Raw genomic sequence first — 19,584 nt, forward strand, 5'->3', positions numbered from 1 at the left:
GAGCTGTTGGTGTTAGAACAGGGCACAGAGCTGTGGGTGTTAGAACAGGGCACAGAGCTGTGGGTGTGAGGGAACAGGGCACAGAGCTGTGGGTGTTAGAACAGGGCACAGAGCTGTTGGTGTTAGAACAGGGCACAGAGCTGTGGGTGTGAGGAACAGGGCACAGAGCTGTTGGTGTTAGAACAGGGCACAGAGCTGTGGGTGTTAGAACAGGGCACAGAGCTGTGGGTGTGAGGAACAGGGCACAGAGCTGTTGGTGTTAGAACAGGGCACAGAGGTGTGGGTGTTAGAACAGGGCACAGAGCTGTGGGTGTTAGAACAGGGCACAGAGCTGTGGGTGTGAGGAACAGGGCACAGAGCTGTTGGTGTTAGAACAGGGCACAGAGCTGTGGGTGTTAGAACAGGGCACAGAGCTGTGGGTGTGAGGGAACAGGGCACAGAGCTGTGGGTGTTAGAACAGGGCACAGAGCTGTGGGTGTGAGGAACAGGGCACAGAGCTGTGGGTGTGAGGGAACAGGGCACAGAGCTGTGGGTGTTAGAACAGGGCACAGAGCTGTGGGTGTTAGAACAGGGCACAGAGCTGTGGGTGTTAGAACAGGGCACAGAGGTGTGGGTGTGAGGAACAGGGCACAGAGCTGTGGGTGTTAGAACAGGGCACAGAGGTGTGGGTGTTAGAACAGGGCACAGAGCTGTTGGTGTGAGGAACAGGGCACAGAGCTGTGGGTGTTAGAACAGGGCACAGAGCTGTGGGTGTGAGGAACAGGGCACAGAGGTGTGGGTGTTAGAACAGGGCACAGAGCTGTGTGGATGTGAGGGAACAGGGCACAGAGGTGTGGGTGTTAGAACAGGGCACAGAGGTGTGGGTGTTAGAACAGGGCACAGAGCTGTGTGTACACTGCACATCTCAGCAGGGACTGCCAGGCCAAACAAGGACTGGCACTCACCACTCAAACACACCTGGCTTTTCTGTCCAAAATTTACAGCTGCAGCATCTTCCAAGGCAGAGCAGCGGGCACTGTCTACCTTGTCTCTTGCATCCTCGTCCTGAGCAAACCCAGGCACTGTGGCTGGACGGGTGGCCAGAGGGGTGGATTGAGAGCTGGCTGATCCCAGAGGGTCCTGATGGGTGGCACAGGGTCAGGCTGGAGTTCTGTCACTGCTGGTGTCCCCAGGGTTCAGTGCAGGGCCCAGTGTTGTTTAACTTACCCATCAATGGCTGGATGAGGGGTTCCCTGCTGACACAGAGCTGGCAGGAGCAGGCACACCCCAAAGGGCTGTGCTGCCCTCCCAGAGGGCCTGGACAGGGTGGAGAGATGGGCAGAGAACTGCCTGGAATTCACCCAGGGCAGATGCAGGGTCCTGCACCTGGGGAGGAACAACCCCATGTAGCAGCACAGGCTGGGGGAACCTGCTGGAGCAGCTCTGTGGAGAAGGATGTGGGGATCCTGGGGGACAAGGAGCTGTCCCTGAGCCAGCAGAGTGTCCTGGTGGAGTCTCCTCCCTGGGGATATTCCAGAGCCCTCTGGACACATCCTGTGCCCTATGCTCTGGGATGGCCCTGCTGGAGTAGGGAGTGGCACCAGTGACTCACTGTGGTCCCTCCCAACCTCCCCCATCCTGGGATTTCATGATCAAGCACTCGTTCGACAACAAAAAACCCCATAAATCTCATCTTTTAATTGTGCTGAAGAAACCCCAATGATTTTACCAGATTTGACAGAAAGCTCCCACGCTAAAAACGTGACAAAAAGGCACAGGAACAGTTAAAAATAACAATGGAGCCAGCTCAGACAGGACAGGGCAAGGGAGAGCCACCACCACGCAGAGGATGGACACAGGGCTGGCAGCAGGACATGAGACAGCTCGTGACAAAATCCAGTTTTCCCTGCAAACATTCGGTGGGTGAGCCCGGCACTGAGGGAGGGGGTGGTGGCAGCACCTCTGTCCCCACGCTGGGCACGGGGACAGTCCCTGCCAGCACGGAGTGACACAGCTCCCCCAGCACCCCGTGCTCCACCACCCACCTGCGGGGGTTTACACCTTATTTTTATTTATTTTTACTGCACAGACAAGTCACAGCAAAAAAAATCAAGTGATTTTTTTTCTACCCGTTACACAATTCCCCCACACTGTGCTCCAGTAACACATAAATTATTTTGTAAACGGGTCAGATCTGCTGACCAATGGGACCTGTTCCAGTCTTGAGGTCCTGTTTGGTTCAACTGATTCTCCAACAAACTCCAGGCACAGTTTGCCATTTTGTTTGTTCTGCAGAGGATTATTTGCAACCATCTAAAATTATTCTGAATTTTAAATTATTCAAAAAATCATCCCCCAGAACGTACCAAGGCACTAGAGACGGTCAGGAACATGAGACTAAAGACTCAAAGCATCATGTGCTTGTCAGAAAAAATAAGATTTCACCTCTCCTTAACCATGTCTCAGCTGCTCTTCAAATATACATAAAACTGACTTCTTTAAGTAAAAAATCAGACATAAAAAATTGGACCCAAGTTCAACAAAATGCTTCCTACCTCCGTGTGGAGTCTTTAAACCCTTTGGGATCTGGACTAAGTGCTTTCAGAGCTGGAATTCAAATATTTTAGCAGGGATTTCACCTCAATGGAAATTTGATTCTCTGTCCAATGCTGAAATACTTTATTAATTTGCACATCAAAGAATACCATTATGCCTTAGCTGACAGAACCTCTAGAAAATAAAATAGACAGGTGCAATTATGCTATGAACTAAATATATATATATATATATATTAAATATTTGCCATTTTACCCAACCAGAGGCCTTGCTTTTAGCACTGCAATGATCACAAAGGAAAAAGCAAGGCTCAGAATTATTTCCACTTCAGATAGAATTTGTCTGAAATTGTAAAGATCAGGTTGATTTTCACACGAGCAGTCGATCCTACAAAGGCTTATGAAGATGATGACCCAGTGTAATTAATTCTTGGGACTTAACGAGGTCATTCCCAGTACAAAGCCTGCACTGAAGACAGGACTCCTCTTGTCTGTGCCAGCAGGGAAGTGCAAACCCTTCTAGTGTGGAGAAACACACCAATACTGGAGTTACATCCCTACTGGAGTCCCACAACATCATCCTACACCCAGCAGGACAAATTCAACCACGAAGATACAAAGCCCCTGCAGGGCAAGAGCAGCACAGGAGTATTTGCATCCCAGCTTCAGCAGCTTAGCCATGGTACTTAAAAAAAAAAACCACTTAAAAAATGTGAATTACCTCAAGCATTGAATCACTTTTCCAAAGCAGGTGGAAAAAACCCAACCCCCAGCAGAAGATAATGCCCTGAAACAGATTTTTGCCTGAAGAGTTTCACCTAGGACTGAGCACAGGCTGAGTTCACCAACCTCAGCACAAGGAAGGCTCTGGGCATGGACTGGCTTAAAGCCAGGATGTTTTCCTGCCTGCAATTCCCACCTCTGCTCTTCAGCCCCACCAGCAGCAGGTTTTAACCTCGTGGCAAAAGGAAGGCAGCAGCAGCAGAAGTGAGCAGAGACAAAAGGGTGGCTGTGATTTCTCCCAGGAGGGAGCACCCTCCATGGCTGCAGCTCTGCTGGCCTGGCTGGGACAGCCAGGTGTGGACTGAGATTAAAATTAGACAAAAACAAACAACCACAACCCCAGAAATCCCCGGCACACAGAGCTCAGCACAGTGGCTTGTGCCACACTCACTGTGGACAAAGGCACGACACCCTAAAGTCACAGTAACCCCTTAACAAAAACACCTCCAGGTTCATCGGCGGCTCCTGGGCAGCACCAACTCCTCCACAAACCCTCTGAACCCTCTGCCAGCCCCAAACCTGGCTGAGGCTCCTGGGGGGCCCCCTCACCCAGCAGAGCCCCCAGCCCTTGTTCTCCCAGAGGACTGGGGGGAGTTTGGGTTGTTTAACACTCGCTTTACTGCCCAGGAGCTTTGGCCTTATCAAAGCACGGTGGAAACGGAGCAGCAGGTCACCTGGAACACCAACACACACAAATCCTTCTGTTTACAGTCCCTATTCTGTGCCTTGCAGCAAAACACAAAAAAGAAGCATCAGGAAGGCAGAGGTTGGCCCTGCAGTGAACTGGGAACAGGTGGAGCTGCAATGGCTTAAAGGAAATCAGCATCACTAAATCACAGGTTGGCAATGTCAGTACAAACCCCAAATAAGCACCGCGTGCCCACTGCCCCCTGTCCCTGTTCTGGGAAGTGGACTGAAAGTGGTTTCCATGTCAAAGCACTCAGACAAGTGAAACATTTATCAGGGCAGCTGCCACGTCAGGAGGAGCTGCCACTGCTCAGCCACAGCAGCAACACACGAGGAAAAAAACAGAGCCTGGCATTCAGCAGGAGAGCGCTCAAGATTTTCATCCCAGCTGAGACTGAGAGTGTTCATTTCCATAACGCTCTGCTGCTGTCATTAATGAACGTGCTAATGATCTCTTAGTTCTTCATTTAGTCTGATATTTGCTGGTTGGGACGTTTGGGAATAGAGATGAACTGATTTACACCATCTTCCAGTCTGGCCTGGGGTGCTGAAGGAAGACAGATGAATAACCCAAACCCAGTTGTTCTGAGGGCCCCTCTTCCCATAGTTTACAAATTCAGGGGATGAGGGAAGGCACAGAGAGCAGTGAGTATGGCAGACTTCCCCTTAAAAAACCTGGCACGTGCTTTCCACTGCTCATTTAAAACAGCAGAAGGCAGGAGAGCCCTTTGCAGGACAGTACAAGAATATCACAAAAGCATAAATGGATTTATTCAGCTGCTGCATCCATTACACAGCAATGTAATGTATATGAATATATGGAATTCCTTTAGAAAACAAATCCTTTGGAGCAAAAGCTTCCAAGCAGTGATCTCCAGTCCCTAAAGATAAAACTGGAGTGCTTTAAGGGGTCCATAAAGAAATTCAAGCAAAACGTGCCTCTTGCCAGTGGGCTCAAATCAGATTCATGTCACTGCTAAAAAATGGTTCCAGTTCTAGAAGGGAAAGGGCTGGAACCCTCTGCTTTAAGAAATTCCAGCCATAACAAGCTCTAATCTCCAGTTAATTCCCAAGAACTCCCTATTGCACTGAACTCTGGCAAATGGCATTTATTTCAGCTCCCTTTTAACCAGGGCAGTGCATTAATACAGACTTATTAATGCTGTGACCCCTGGATGTTACTTTAAATAAGAACATTGAAAGTATTTCTTTTGGTTGCCTGGCTGCTTTTGCTGTTGCATTTTAACAGTTTCTTGTGTTTTGCCTGAAATGGAATTTGGAGGCTGCACAAACAGCGCTGAGGCCGAATGCAACGTGCTCCAGGTAAACATAAATCACTGCACTACATCTTTTAGCTATAATCTAATTTAATTACCTGAAAAATCATTTTATGGCTGTTTTATTGTGCTTTTATGTAATTAAACCCCCAGGAGCCACAAATAAACATCCCGCTAGCTGTGGGAAGAGTATCCTCCTTGTGGTTACCATTGCTACTCCTCCCTCCATTCCTGGCACAGGCAGGAATGGATCTGCAAAGCCATCTTTTAATAAACAAAGGTTTAGAATTTGGGTACACAAACCTGTGCATGGTCACAGCTGAAAAAAAAAAATCTCCACCCGGGCAGCACGGAAAGAGGAAAGAATCACCCGGAGCAGTTTTTATTCGACTTTGGTCCCACTCGTGGCTGACCTGCCCTGAAGTCTCCTGGCCAGCTGCTCCTTCCTCCTCTCCCTGTGTCCTGCCCATGCCTCAGGGGCGAAGGAGTGAGAACAAGTCGCTGCAGGAAGGCAGGAACATTTTCGATAACAAAAACAACATTTGCAACAACCACGTGCTGTCGGTTTTCATCAGCACTTTCAGTGCTCCTCGCACTGCTCTGCCCTCTGGCAAAACAGGAGTTAAAAACCAGCGTTTCAAAAACTCCATCGAGGCTTCTGTTCAAAGTTCCAGAGATTCTTTCTGATGCTGTGAACAAAGTGTGCTGCACAGGGACTCCCCCAGGCCATGGCACTGCCATCCCCGTGGGGACAAACCTTCCCCCCAAGGGCTCCGAGTGGGAACTCCACACAAAACAGGTTTGGTTAAAAATTACAGCAGAACTTCCACCCTGCCCTCCCCACACGGGCACTGCCCCCGCTCACTGCTTTTATACAGCTCAGCCCAGTCCTCCCTGGCAATGCCAGTTCAGTGCTTTCCACTCCCCGGACTGCACAGAGGATCCTCAGCCCAGAATAAAAACGTTCCTGCAGGAGGTAAGGGCAGCAAAGGAGAAATTCAGCAGAATTTGGGATTCATCCCCTGGCATAAACAAGCCTCAAGGCTGAGACAGAACAGTATTTGTGGGGTTTGAGTATGACAGACTTTTCTCTGTGACACACAGAGGCTCCTTTCCTCACCAGTGCCAGTTCTAGGACACGGAATGGGCGGATCTCAGTGAGGTTCTCCTTTCCAAGATGTGCTACAGCCACCCCTCACCTCCCCCAGTACTTCTATGCTGCTCTGGCGTCCTAAAAATGTAGTGAAAGTTCAGTCAGCACAGAAAGGACTCATCCTCCTGCTGCCTCGTCCTTCTTTGAGGTTCCCAGAATGAAGTGATGCATGACATTCAGCTTTCACAGAAAGAAGAGAATAGTTACTGGCCCTTGCTCAGAAAAAACACCCAAACAAAACATATCTTAGAAATATGCTAGAAAATTTTGAGATACCTCAAAATATCTATTTAGTAAACATGTCACGATTCCTATTGAATTGTATGCCTTTTTTGACTCCCGACTCATTATTTTTCAATTATTAAGGATGAGAATATTGTCTGTACACAGCACCTTTCCCTTTTAAAAGCTGTGAAGCACCTGCGAGATTCAGACTGTAAACTCCTCTGGGAGGAAAGCACGCTCTTCCAGGGATGTGTGCTATGTATAGCTGGTACTCAGGAAAACCTGTTCATCTCTCAGTTCTGCCTTCACAATTGTATTCTACTGCTGTGAGGAAAGAGAACCTCTTCCTACCCTTCTATTTCAGCATGAAGAACAGGCACTCTTCACTTCCACATAATTTAAAATCGAAGTAAAAAGTTCTATTTACACTGACCTGGTGAAATAAAGTTCGGCAAAGAATTTTCCTGCCTCCTTTTCCAATTGGTCTGTGCACTCCCATTGTATAAAGTCCAGGACAGAGCAAAGGGTTTATAGCCAATAAATCCTGCATTCATGCACAAAGTCTGTGTGACATGGACACATCTGGGCAGATGTTGGATAATCTGTTTGTCCCTTTTCACTTTGGTGCCTGTGATTCCATCTGCCTGGCATAAGAAACTGCCTAGAAGGGACTTTTTTTGGTTAAAATTAAAGAACTAGATATTTTCCATATCTAATGTTCACAATTCTAAAGAGCTCCTAAATATTAGGAAAACAACGGACTGCCCATAAGCATGAATCAGACTTCTAGAGAGTCATCTCTGGAAAAAAAAGAAATCATTAAAATCAAGCTGGAGAGGCAACATTTCCATGGGCACAGGGCAGTAAAGGCCTGAGGAGAAATGAGATAACCATGCCCTTGTGGCCTGGCTGAATTAAGAGGCAGTGCCAAAACCTCTGGAGGTGAGAGGTGCTTGGTTAGAAGATACTCATTAAGGTATCTTCCTGCATGTTTAGATTTGATTTCTCTACCTGTCTCAGGTTCAGGGAGGTTGCAAAACCAAACACTGCCCAGTAAAGACCAGAGCAAACAGTCCCTGGCAGCCATTCCTTGGCAAACACAAGGGTGTGGTGATGGAAAGGCAACACCAGAATGAGGGGTGAGAAATGAGTTGCCTCATTCTTCAGCCGGACAGGATGTCCAGAATACTCCAAAATCCCACCCCATCCACCAGGACAGGGTTGCAAAAAAGACCTGATCACAACTTAAGAGCAGAACTGAGACACAGAAAGTTCCAGAGAGGAGACATGAGATGAACGACCCTGTGAAAACTCAGATCCACAGATTGGCCACAATCAGATTGAGAACTGCCTTCATTCAGTACCTCCTATGGAATCACTACACCTGGCAGGAAAATCCAGAGAGAATGGCCAGTACCAGTGTGCTGACACCAGCCTGCCCTGCAGTCTGAGCACACAGGTACCACTGAGCACGCAGATTGCATAGACACACACACACGTTTTCCCAGCATTTTTTCCAGCTCCTATCTTCCCAAGTTAGTTCTTAGAAGCACCGTGCCCCTGCGTGCCCAGGGCGAAGTCCACGGCCTGGTGCACGCTGTGGAAGAGCAGGTGGTCCTCCCCCTCCTTGAAGAACTCCCCTCGGAGCAGGGAGCTCCTGACGGAAGGGTTGCACTGGGCCAGCAGCACGTGGACACCGATGTCCTCGTAGTCCTTGCAGACCTCCTTGAGCGTGCGGATCCCGGCCGTGTCCAGGAACTGCACTGCACAGCAGTCGATCACTATGGTGTGAAACCCCACAGGTCCCGACCCAAAATCCACAGGGACGCTGCTCTGGTTGTCCCCAGACCCCACCTCCTTCTCCCTGAGCATTCTTTTCGCTGCTTTCTTCTCGGCTGCCTTCACCCCCACGGGGTTGACCCCAGTTTGCTTGTAGAGGGTGGATTTGAAGCACTCCTTGTTGATGTAGTAGAGGGGGGCTTCAAAGCGAAACACCACGACCCCGGGCTTGGTTTGCAGGTTCTTGTAGGCAGAGAGGGACTCGTAGGTCTCTGACTCAGCCACCCAGCCCAGCAGCGGCGCCTCCGGCCGCTGGGTGCGGAAGATCACGCAGAGCATGGAGAAGCAAACCCCCACCAGGAGCCCGATCTCGGTGCTGATGAGCGCCGTGGCTGCCATGGTGACCCCCCAGATCACCGTGTCCACCCTGCTCAGGTGCCACATTTTGGGCAGGTCCCTGAACTTCCGCAGGGCTCCGCGGAGGTTGACGATGGTTATGACGGCGAGGACGCATTTCTGCAGGGAGTAGAACAAAGGTGCGATCACAAGGAGGACTAAGAGGATCACCAAACTGGTCACAATGCCGGACACTTGGGTCCTACAGCCCGTGGACTCCTTGACCAGGGTTTTGGCAAGAGCTGCGCTGGTTGTGAAGCAGTGGAAGAAGGAGGGGATGATGTTGCAGAAGCCAATGGCGTACATCTCCTGGTTGGCCCTCACGGAGTATCCGTGCTTCTTGGCAAACATCTCCGACAGGGACACGGTGATGGCAAAGCCAATAATGGCAATGGGGATGGCATCCAACGCCACGTTGGGAATCAGGGCCCAGTCTGGAGGGCGCGGCGGCAGAAACCCCGTTGGGATGTGCCCGGAAACGCTGGAGCCGTAAGTCTCCCTCAGCTTCCCAAAGTGAGACGCCAGAGTGGCTGCCACAACCACGAAGAGTTCCACTGGAATTGGAGCCTTGAGCTTGGATTTGAAGCGCTCGTTGAGCTCTTTGCTTGGGATGAGCACCAGGAAGCACAAGGAGCTGGTGATGAGGTCACAGATGTTGGTCCTGTGGATGTTTCTGAAGATGTTTATCCAGGTGGTGATGAAGGAGCCGACGCCCCCGCTCCGAGGAATGTCCAGGCCCAGCAGGTACTTGACTTGTGAGGTCAGGACAGTGAAAGAGGCCCCTGTGACAAATCCACTGAGCAGCGAATCCGAGAGGTACACGGAGACAAAGCCCACTTGGAATAAACCCATGGCCACCTGGAAGGAATCAACCACACACAGCACATCAGGGCACAAATCCCACGGGTTTTGTCAGCTGGGATAAAAACCCCAACATTGTGCATGGCCCTGGAGGACAAGGCATGGTCTGAGCATGGAGAAAAGTCTCCAGTATTCAAATCAGGCTTTTTGGGGGTCTCAATCCCCTGAACAAATGTTTATTGTTTGCTCTGCTAATTACCCTGGTGAGGAAAAAAGAAAAGAAGAAAACCGGGGGGGGAAAAACCCCAAAACCCACGTTTGAAATACTGTCTGCTTTTGCCATTTCTCTCTCAGTTCCTATAAACTCTGTGAACTTTGCAGGCATCTAAAACGTTTCTGGTGGCCTTTGTCTGCCTTACACTGGAGTTCAGAACCTGCAATAAACCCACAGCTTGGGTGTACCAACTGTCCTCTGCACGGCAGAGTTTGGTGCCTCTGACTCAGTCTGTGAGCTGCAAACTCCTGGGCTGCAGATCATAGAAACAGAGAGAACTGGGAACTCCATGAGAATCTCAAAGTATTACTGAAGAGAGGGAAGGTTTAGGATCTGGACTGGCTGAAATCAGCCCAGAGCTCTACAAAAGGCTCCCTCACAGCCTTGGTAATTAATTCAAGGTTGTTCTAAGTGTAAAACATTAACGAGCTTACCTCGTTAGGCTGTATTAACTGGTGTGAGAAGATTTGCTTTTTAGGATTTTATGGTAAAGTTTATGATACAAAGAACACGTGATTCTGATTGAAAAAAATAAGTTTGAGGGTGTTGGCCTGTAAAGAATATGCCTAATATTCAGAGGGACTGAAGATAAATTGATTTCTTCATACAAAGAAACTTAATTAAGTATTTGTACTTGCAAGGAATATGAAGTGCAATTCACAACTCCAAAACTGCATCCATCCAACAGGGATGAAACTCAAAACCCAGGGTACCTTGGGAGGCCCAGAATATTTCGGAAATAACTCAATATGAACTTGCAGTACAAAAAGTTCCAGCTTGTGTCTGAAACCCGTGTTTTAAAGTATCACAAATATGTTTTTTTTCCCCTCCTATAAATTTTGTCCAGGGTTGTCACCCTGGACAGATGAGAACAAATGAATGTGAACTCACAAACTCAAATACCACAGCTCTGCAGTACTGCTAAAAATCATCCCACTCTGGTTAATGCATGACACTCTAAAACATGGATACCTGCTTTAATTTAGGCAGGCAGTGACTTCTAGAGAATATGTAGAGATATATAAAATGTATTTTATCCTCAGTAGTATCCTTTCCATACAATGGCATTGTTTTGGCTTGAAATGGGCCAACAGCAAATTTTAAAAGTACAGTTACGAATAAAAAGAAACTGGGGATACTTTTACCGTCTAAATTTTTCTTTGTTAAAGGCAAATGATTAAAGACTGGAATTAGGAGCTGAGGCGCCGCATTTTGGCCCAATGAAATGGGGTCTAGTGCAAAAAAAATAAACAGAGCTTCAGACCACAGTGAGGAAGGTGGTGAGCAGACCTCGAGAGCTGGAGGTGGATGTGCAGGTCCTTACAGTCCCCAAGAGAGAAGCAACGCAGGCAGGAAAAGCTGTTAAAAAATAGGGAGAGCACCCAGAGGAGTTTCCTGCCCCACAGTGCCCTGAGGTGCAGATTGAGGACATGTGCAAGCCCAGCAGGATGGGGACAGTCCCCCCCAGAAGAATTACAACTATTTGCACACCACAGCTGTCTGTCCATCCCCCCTCACCTGGTAAACTCCAGAGATGAAGGTCATGGTGGCAGCCACGGCCATGGCATAGCAGCTTTTGTCACAGAGCGGCTGCGGTGCCGTCCCGTTGCCGGTGCTGTTCCCATCCCCTCCCGGGCCTGGCAGGGCACTGAGCACAGCTGGCTCCAGGTCATAGCCAGCTCTCTCCACTTCCCGATCCACCACCTGCCCCACCATCAGGCAAACCACCCCGAAGATGCCAACGGAGATGTGGCGGGAGGTGCCAAAGATGCAGTAAATGATGCAGGCGAAAAAGGACGTGTAAAGGCCATAAATGGGCTCCAGCCCAGCCAAGAGAGAGTAGGCAATGGACTGTGGGACCAGCAGGACCCCCACGATCACACCAGACATTATATCCCCCAGGAGATACTCCCCGAGTTTGTATTTAGGGAGCCACTGTAAGATGGGGAAAAACCCCAAAACACAATCTTTAATTTTGGCTGGGGTGCAGCTGCAAGTTTTCTTTGCTTGCTTAAGCAGCAGAGCCTTCATGCTCTTCTTCTCCTCTTGGGGTTCCAGGAACATCCTGTGACGGAAACCGCACTTGGCATCATCTCCTTCTGGCCCTCCTGTCACTGCGTGGATGTTGCTGGTCTCTGTCATTACTGCCATCACAAGGACTCACTAAAAACACAAAGAAATACCATTAAACCAAAAATGAATGTACAGTGTGAGACTTGAACACAGCATTTATGAAAAGCAAGGGCTGAAAGTCTCAGTTCAGCAGAGACGAAGCAATTTCCAGGCAAACTGGGAACGAGCCTCCCCTCTGTATCCCTGTCAAGCAAGGAATGACCTTTCCCAGGAGGGAAGCTGACGCCCTGTGGCATACACCTGCTGCTGGCAGCGTTGGCAAGTGGAAAGGAACGCAGCAGCACTGCCTTCCTGGGAGGCTTCCCTGAGAAAATCTCTGCCTGCAGCCTGTTCCACCTTGCAAAGCCAGACAGAGGGTTTATTGTAGAGCAGCAGCCATTCCAGTGGGACATTTCCAGGCAAGTGCAGCTCAGTTTACATCTCTTGTGGGTTATTCTTTTTCTAATGCCGTGATTGCACCTGCCAAATACCGCAAAGGTTTGTTACCTACGAAGTGGCTTTTTTACAGCCAATGACACACTGCAAAAAAATGCATCTCACACTTTGAAAAGCTGGTTTTACAAGGAAATTGCGCCTGATCAAAACAATGTATGCAAGTGGAAAACACACTGATGGGCATAAGGAAAGGTAGGTGGGACACTTCTGCTGGAACTTGTGCTCTAGTCCAAGCTGTCCACAGACAGTAAAGCAGGGTGATTATACCAATAATTTAACACTGGGAACATATTGCCTGACTGGGAAGGAGCAAAGTCTTGATGAGACAAACCCTAATGGAACTTGAGCATACCAAGTGACTGCCAGCACTTCCACTTTCAGAAAACATCCAGAATCCTCCAGAAAACTCCTTCAGCCCCAACAGCTGCTACTACCAGCACAGTGAGGCTGTTTCAGCCAGAAACTCACTGGTCTGGGGTGAGACGCAGCAAGAGAACCCTGAGAAGTGTCACTGCCAGGCTTCCCTTTCTGGCACTGCAGTCCCAGAGTGCCAGTGACAACATGGATTTTATGTGCTGCTCACGTCTTTTCCATGCAGTGCAAACATCAGCCAGACTTCTGTCCATGGAATGCTCACCACTGAATTAATTGCCCAATTAATTGTCCAATTGATCTGAATTAACTGTACCAATTAATAAATTGCTACTGGAACTGGCGGTGCTGAGGATGCCACTTGAGTTTGCCTCAGAATGTGTTCACTTAATCACCATTTCACAAGCAGCTACAACATCACAGAGCTGTGGAGTCATTCAGGTTGGAAAATCCCTCTGAGATCATCGAGTCCAACCGTTCCCAGCAGTGCCAAGGCCACCATGTCCCCAAGTGCCACATCTCCAAGTTTTAAATCCCTCCAGGGATGGGGACTTCAGCACTTCCCTGGGCAGCTGTGCCAGGGCTGGACAACCCTATTGGTAAAGAAGTATTTCCTAATTAAAACACTCACTGCTACCACCCCTTCAGTTAGAGTCTCCCAAAAACACGGGAGAGAGAAGTGAGAGAAGTGACTTTGTGTGGTACCTACTGTCTTAGGACAGCCTGAGCTGAAGGAACCCACAAGAGTTGAAGCAACTACAGAACTTAATATTCAGAATGGCTTCTTCAGAGACTTCTATAACCAATCAGAAGGTAATTCCACCCAATGAATCCAACTGTCCCACCTCACACCGTGGTGTCTTGTCCCTGGAGCTGCAGACCTATCAACACCCAGCAGATGCTGACAGAAAATACCAGGTGAGGAGTTTCTATTTTATCTCCTGCTCCATGCTGGGACTCCCAAAGGTGTTTCCACTCACCCCAGACCTAGACAGGGAGCGTCTCTTTGGTGGGTGAGCTCCTGCACCCTCCCAAATAACCAAACCCAGCCACTCTTTGCCAGCCTGAACTGAACTGGTACTGAAAAGAGGGTTTCAAATGCAGACCCCAAACCACGGACAGCCTGATGGATCAGCAGGGATGGGTTTTCTGTGTGACAGGGGCTGTATCCCTCCCTGCTGTAATATCCCAGGATCCCTGAGGCTGGAAAAGCCCTTCAGGACCATCGGGTCCAAGCTGTGACCAATCCCCACCTTGTCCCCAGCCCAGAGCACTGAGTGCCACCTCCAGCCCTTCCTTGGACACCTCCAGGGATGGGCACTCCAAACCTCCCTGGGCAGTTCCAAGGCCTGAGCACCCTTTCCATGGGGAAATTCCTCCTGAATCATGACCTATCACAACCACAGAGCTTGTGCTCTGTTACATGCTAGGGCAGACACCTGGTAACGATGAGCTTCCCTTGGCTAATCCTTTCCAACTCAGTTTCTTTAATGTGCTTTAGAACAATTATGGGCTCAGAAGAGCCACATGAAGAATTAGGATCTTTAAATGAAGAAACTGCACTGCAAGAAGTGGTAACCCCAAGATGATCCAGTGATCACACTTGGAGGAGACCCCCATTTCTCCCTTCCAGGTCTCCAATCTCACCCACCTGTACAGGACTACAAAGTGTGCTCAGGGACAATTTACAGCCCTCACAACCCCCCCGAAATACACAGTGAGGACCAAGTGACTATTACAAAAGCCTGTGTCAGCTCTAATTTTGCAAAAGCACTTTTTAGAGCTGTATTTGCTCACGAAGTTTTATTCATTTTACCAGCACAGAGTTACAAATCAAAAGGCTTCTCACCCACCCAAAGCTCAGCAAATCAACGCTGTGAAAGCTGAGGGGAAAAAAATCGACCCAGACTACTTTTTATGTGTAGCAATGAGTTTGTTCTCTGAGATTTTAGTGAAAATTTCAGTAGGGAAAATCCTTCTGATTCCTTCTGTCCCTCATCCAGGACTTGCAGGCAGCTCCCTCAATCCTGGGAATTTTCTTAAATGTGCCAAGACAAACCCCAGACAGCTCAGCTGACTGCTGCTGTAAAACATCTGCATGGGAGGGGGTGCCTGGGTTTCAGTTGTGTCCAGACAGTAGGGAAATGTTCTAAGTAAAAACCTTTTTGGCTCCAGAACTCCAAGCACATACTGGGTCTTTGTGCTGACTTGCATGACAGCTTTCTCTCCATGGCATGAAAAGGACCTTTCACCACACAGTTCCTGCCCCTTGCCATGTCAGGATAGTAGGAAATGACACAATTTCCAACACTCATTTCACCCTTTTCTGCCTCAAAATGCTGCCCTGTATTAATTTTGTAACCGTTAGCCCAGGCTTGTCTAATAAAACTGGATTTTGTTCTTAAACATAAAAAAAACCCCAAACCAACCCTGAGAAAACCCCCTTTGGTTCATGGCTTGGACACTGAAGGACGGTCTGTACATTTAGCTTAGAAAAGGAGCTGCTGTGGTTTTTATTCTGACAGCTGCTATTTACACACAACCTAGAATTCACTTTTATCACTCCTTTTGGCCTTTCAGGCGTGTCTCCTTGCCACAAACTCCGCTTCAGATAAAAAAAGTACAAGACAGAGCTGAGGAAATTTCCAGTATCTGTTATCAACCGACTGCCATAAAATAAAGATATGGGGAGGTCCTGCAGTCTGTAAAAGTCATCAGACCTCCAGACTATTTCTGGAGTCCATCTGGGCCTTTCTCTCTGATCCCATGATGTGGCAGCATCTGCCTGGCTTCTGTTTTTGGGGGAGCACTCCCTGCAGCCCAGGGCTGGCTTGGACTTCATTCCTCCGTGGCAGATCAGAGTCACCTTGAGAATAAGAGAAAAATGGATTGTGAAGCTCACTCACCTGCTGAAACAACTACTTCAAGTTGAAACTTTGGATGTGAGCATTTCAGAGTAGAAACTAAATCAAAAGTATTCTTTCTGTAAGACCCATCTCAGTTTTCCTTATTTTTCTACATTTAAATTGTCACTGCATGTGATCACCCCCCACCCTCAGGTACCCTTTGCTAGACAGGAGAACTTACATGCACTAAAAACTAAATCCATGATCTAAAAAGACATGAACAATTTCTGGAGAACTGTAAAGGAGAAGCAGGTGAATCAGAAATCCAAGTTCCACACAAACTGAACCAGAGCTGGGCCCTTAGAAAATGGCCCCACGAAGAATATAAAAGGAAAGTATATCACAGCATTTTGACAACTATATCTTTGGCCTTTCCCTTGTTGGACAACAGCCTTTTTCAAATAATGTCTTTATTGTTGTGGAGCAACAAGGAAATTCAATATTACCGTGATAACACCCAGATAAGCACTGGAACAACACTGCCTGCACCTTGGAATTTGACAAAATCCTTCATATCCTCCAACAAAACATTCAAGCCACAAACATTTACTTCCACAAAAGACTGAAAATAATGTGAATAATGAAAACCACGTTTAAGGAACCCATCTGGGGACAGAGCTGCCTCATTTTTGGCACAGTAACCAGCAGCCATCTGCTCATGAGGGAAAACCCACAAAGCCAGACAATAAAACCTCGCTTGTGTGATCTCCTCCTACTCCAAATGTCACTTCTCCCGAGCAGCAGCACTTTTGGGGAAGATCCCATGGAATCGGCTCCCTGCTGGCAGCCAGATATTCCAGGGAAGTTGTGTCACCTCCCAAGGGCAGCTGAGTGTGTTGGCTGCTCTGCCCTGCCCTGGCTGAAGCAGATCCCTCCAGCAGGTTCCCTCCCACCCGGATTTCTTACGGAGAGTTTGCCAAGAGGTCCTTTCAGCAAGTTATTCCTGTGTTCGGGCCCCTCTCCCACCCTTTCTGATAGCAGGGAAAGGTGGAGCACTGAGGAGCTGTGTTGGGCAGTGGGGATGGGCTGAGGAAGGGCAGCAGCTGCCAGCTCAGCCCAGGGCATCCCACACTGCCCACCCCGGCCCGGGCTGCATCCGCAGGGCTGGGAGAGACCCTCCGATCCCGATGGAAACCCACCGGCATTGCGCCGGACAACGCAATTGCCTTGGTTGTTGTGTTTTAATTAATAAAAATAAATAAAATTACTAAAAACCTGCAAGAAGAACTCCACACGCTGTGTACCTCCTGCAGCTGCGGGGTTTTGCTGAGCGCTTTGGAAGCCAAACCAACGCTTACACTCCCGGGAGAGCCGAAGGGAAGTCAGAGCAATAATTTAGCTTTAACGCTAGCTTTTAACATTCACTTTCACCCTCGGGGTCCCACTGCCTTCCTACCCAGCCTCCTTACGGCTTCCATGTGCATTCTCCTCTCCTCCTGCGGGCTCCTGCGAGCCGCTCCCGGGGGTGCGAGCGGCAGCCGAGGAGGCTCCGAGCCGGACCCCGCTGCCCCCCGAGCCCCTGCCCGCCCCCTTCCCTCGGCACTCACCGCCCGCGGCTCCCCGGGCACCTGGGGCAGCTGGGACCGACCGACCGACGGACGGACAGACAGACAGACAGACAGACGGACGGACGGACGGACGGAGGGACCGCCTGCCCGCAGCGGGCCCCAGCAGCACCGCCCCGCTCCGGGCAGGGAGGGCCGGGCAGAGCCGCGCCCCTTCCACCCCCCGGCCCGGGTCACTTCCGAATGATTCCGCGGGACCGCTCGTGGTCCTTTACTTGGCACTGAACCCTTTTAAATTGAAAGTATAGGGTTGATAATCTGCGGTGAAGTGAGATTAAACTTTGTGCAGGTGGGGAACCGTAACAATTTCTGGCCCTTTTTTGCTCTGGGGTACCACTGGGATTCATTAAAAGTCCTTGAAAGTCCCTCAGTGTTCTTTGCTCCAGGGTCCGGGTCTGTCTGGGCGGTACTTCCAGCTGGGAAGGATGAAGGATCTTTGACAACGTGGATTAAGAATCCCAGGTTTCTGTTCAGTGCTCTGCTCTTGTCTCTGGGCTGGAGGTTCAAGGCCGGAGGGGCCATGCCCAGCCTCGTCTGCCTTCCCTTCCCCGCTTGCACAGAAAAGCAGACATTCCATCTGAAGTCAAACATTGCCCAATATTTGCATTCCAGGTGGAACCCTGAGCTGTCAAAAAACCCCATTAATACACAGCCGGAGCAAAAAAAGCCAACTTCCATCCTGCAGAATTCATGCTCTTGTCTTTCAGTGTTAAGCAAATGCTGTAAATCTTACTGTAGAAATATTGAATATTTCCATAGAACACATTTCCCTTCTCCATGAGGGTTTATTAGATGTCATGGTAACAAAACAGGCAATTGCAAAGGAAATAGAAGAGCTCCCTCCCTCTCCCCTGACTGTCCATTGTTAAAAGCATCAGTGAGTGTGACTTCCCAATCCCTTTAGGGACTTCCACAGGAGTTTTAATTGAGTTTGAAGTATATGGTGCCTCCAAGACAACCAGAGCAAATCCTGGGGAGGAGTGACATCTATGACAAAAGCATTCAAAGCCTTTTGTGGGGGGACTCTACAGAATCCTAATAAGAAATCACAAACCCAAGCAACAGGTGCTCCAGCATTTTCATTCTTGTTCTAGAAGCACAGGCTGTGGAAAACTCGGATCATACAATACATCATGTCTTTATGGAAGAAACAGGGAAATAATATCTTCTTGGAACATGATATTAAAAGAAAAAAATCCCAAGCATTTTTTTTTCTGGACCTAAAAAACTAGGCTTTTTTCTTCTTATTTTTAGACTGGTTTTCTAAAAAATGGGTGGAAAAAATCCAAGCAATTATTTAAGATAATTAAATCATTTCACTTCCAACTGCTTTCCTCTTCTCGAGGTATATTAAGCTTTATGGTTGATATATCTCTGTGATGAGGCAACCTTTGGCCTGGGAGAAATGTGCCTCTGGGCTCCTCATGCTCCAGAATCTCCTGCCAAGGAGCTGGGGTTTGCTGACACACAAGTGCCAGTGTGTGCCATCTGCCCATCCCACTGAGCCTGCCTGGCAAACCTGCTGCTTCTCCAGATCACCACATCATCTCTGGAATAGCAAATCGCCACAGACCAGTTTGTCAGACTGCAAAATAATCCTGGAAAATGCTTTGTTCCACCGAGCAGGTACTCCTGGGCGGCCCTGGGAGCCCTCCCTCCTTGCCTTTTGCCCAGCAGCTCCTGTCCTGCCTCGCCGTGCCCTGCTGCCACCTGGCACATTGCTCTGTGGGCTGTGATGGTGTTATCAGCCTTCTGTCCATGAACCCCACAGGCAGTGGCTCTCCCTGGCTCTTCCCAGTCTTTCCCAGGTTCCCAGCTCTGTGTTATCACTCAGAAGATAAAGTCAGCCTGTGATTTCCCCTGGCTCTCAGCTTTGTGCCATCTGGCTCCCAGCCTTGTGTAAGGAGCCTCCTGCCCTCAGTCCCACCCTCCCTGGGCACCTCCCTGCCCCGTGCCCTGCTCCAGCTGGTACAGCTCCGTGGGAGGATGGCTGGGTTATGCTGAAAGTGGCTAAAAATGAATTATTTTCTCTCCTTGCCCTTCCCTCCCTCTACAACGGGTAGCGCACTGAGATTCAGGCCTTCCATTAAGTTTGGAGATGGAGAAGATGGAACTGCCTGGTTCCCATCTGTGAGTTCTATCAGAGCTGGGCCAAACCTTCCTCCTCACCCTGACCTGCTGGGCTTGGAAGGCCCTAATTAATGTCACACACACACAGAGGTCTACGTGTGGCACGTCTGACTTACTCAGAAACCCCATCAGAC

The 19,584-nt window shown here is 49.1% G+C and overlaps 1 protein-coding gene across 1 annotated transcript; it reads right to left on the reverse strand.

Annotated features, from left to right (window-relative positions):
* Positions 1–1,657: 1,657 nt before the first annotated feature.
* Positions 1,658–18,286, reverse strand: SLC26A2 (solute carrier family 26 member 2). The gene is made up of 3 exons (XM_010399624.4): positions 17,303–18,286; positions 11,428–12,072; positions 1,658–9,692 (listed from the first exon to the last, which is right to left on the reverse strand). Exons 2-3 carry the CDS (start codon positions 12,058–12,060, stop codon positions 8,196–8,198), a joined length of 2,130 nt encoding a protein of 709 aa, XP_010397926.1. The 5' UTR covers positions 12,061–12,072; positions 17,303–18,286; the 3' UTR covers positions 1,658–8,195.
* Between the last annotated feature and the right edge of the window lie 1,298 nt (positions 18,287–19,584).

The sequence above is a fragment of the Corvus cornix genome, chromosome 13, assembly GCF_000738735.6.
Source record: "Corvus cornix cornix isolate S_Up_H32 chromosome 13, ASM73873v5, whole genome shotgun sequence".
Lineage (NCBI taxonomy): Eukaryota > Metazoa > Chordata > Aves > Passeriformes > Corvidae > Corvus > Corvus cornix.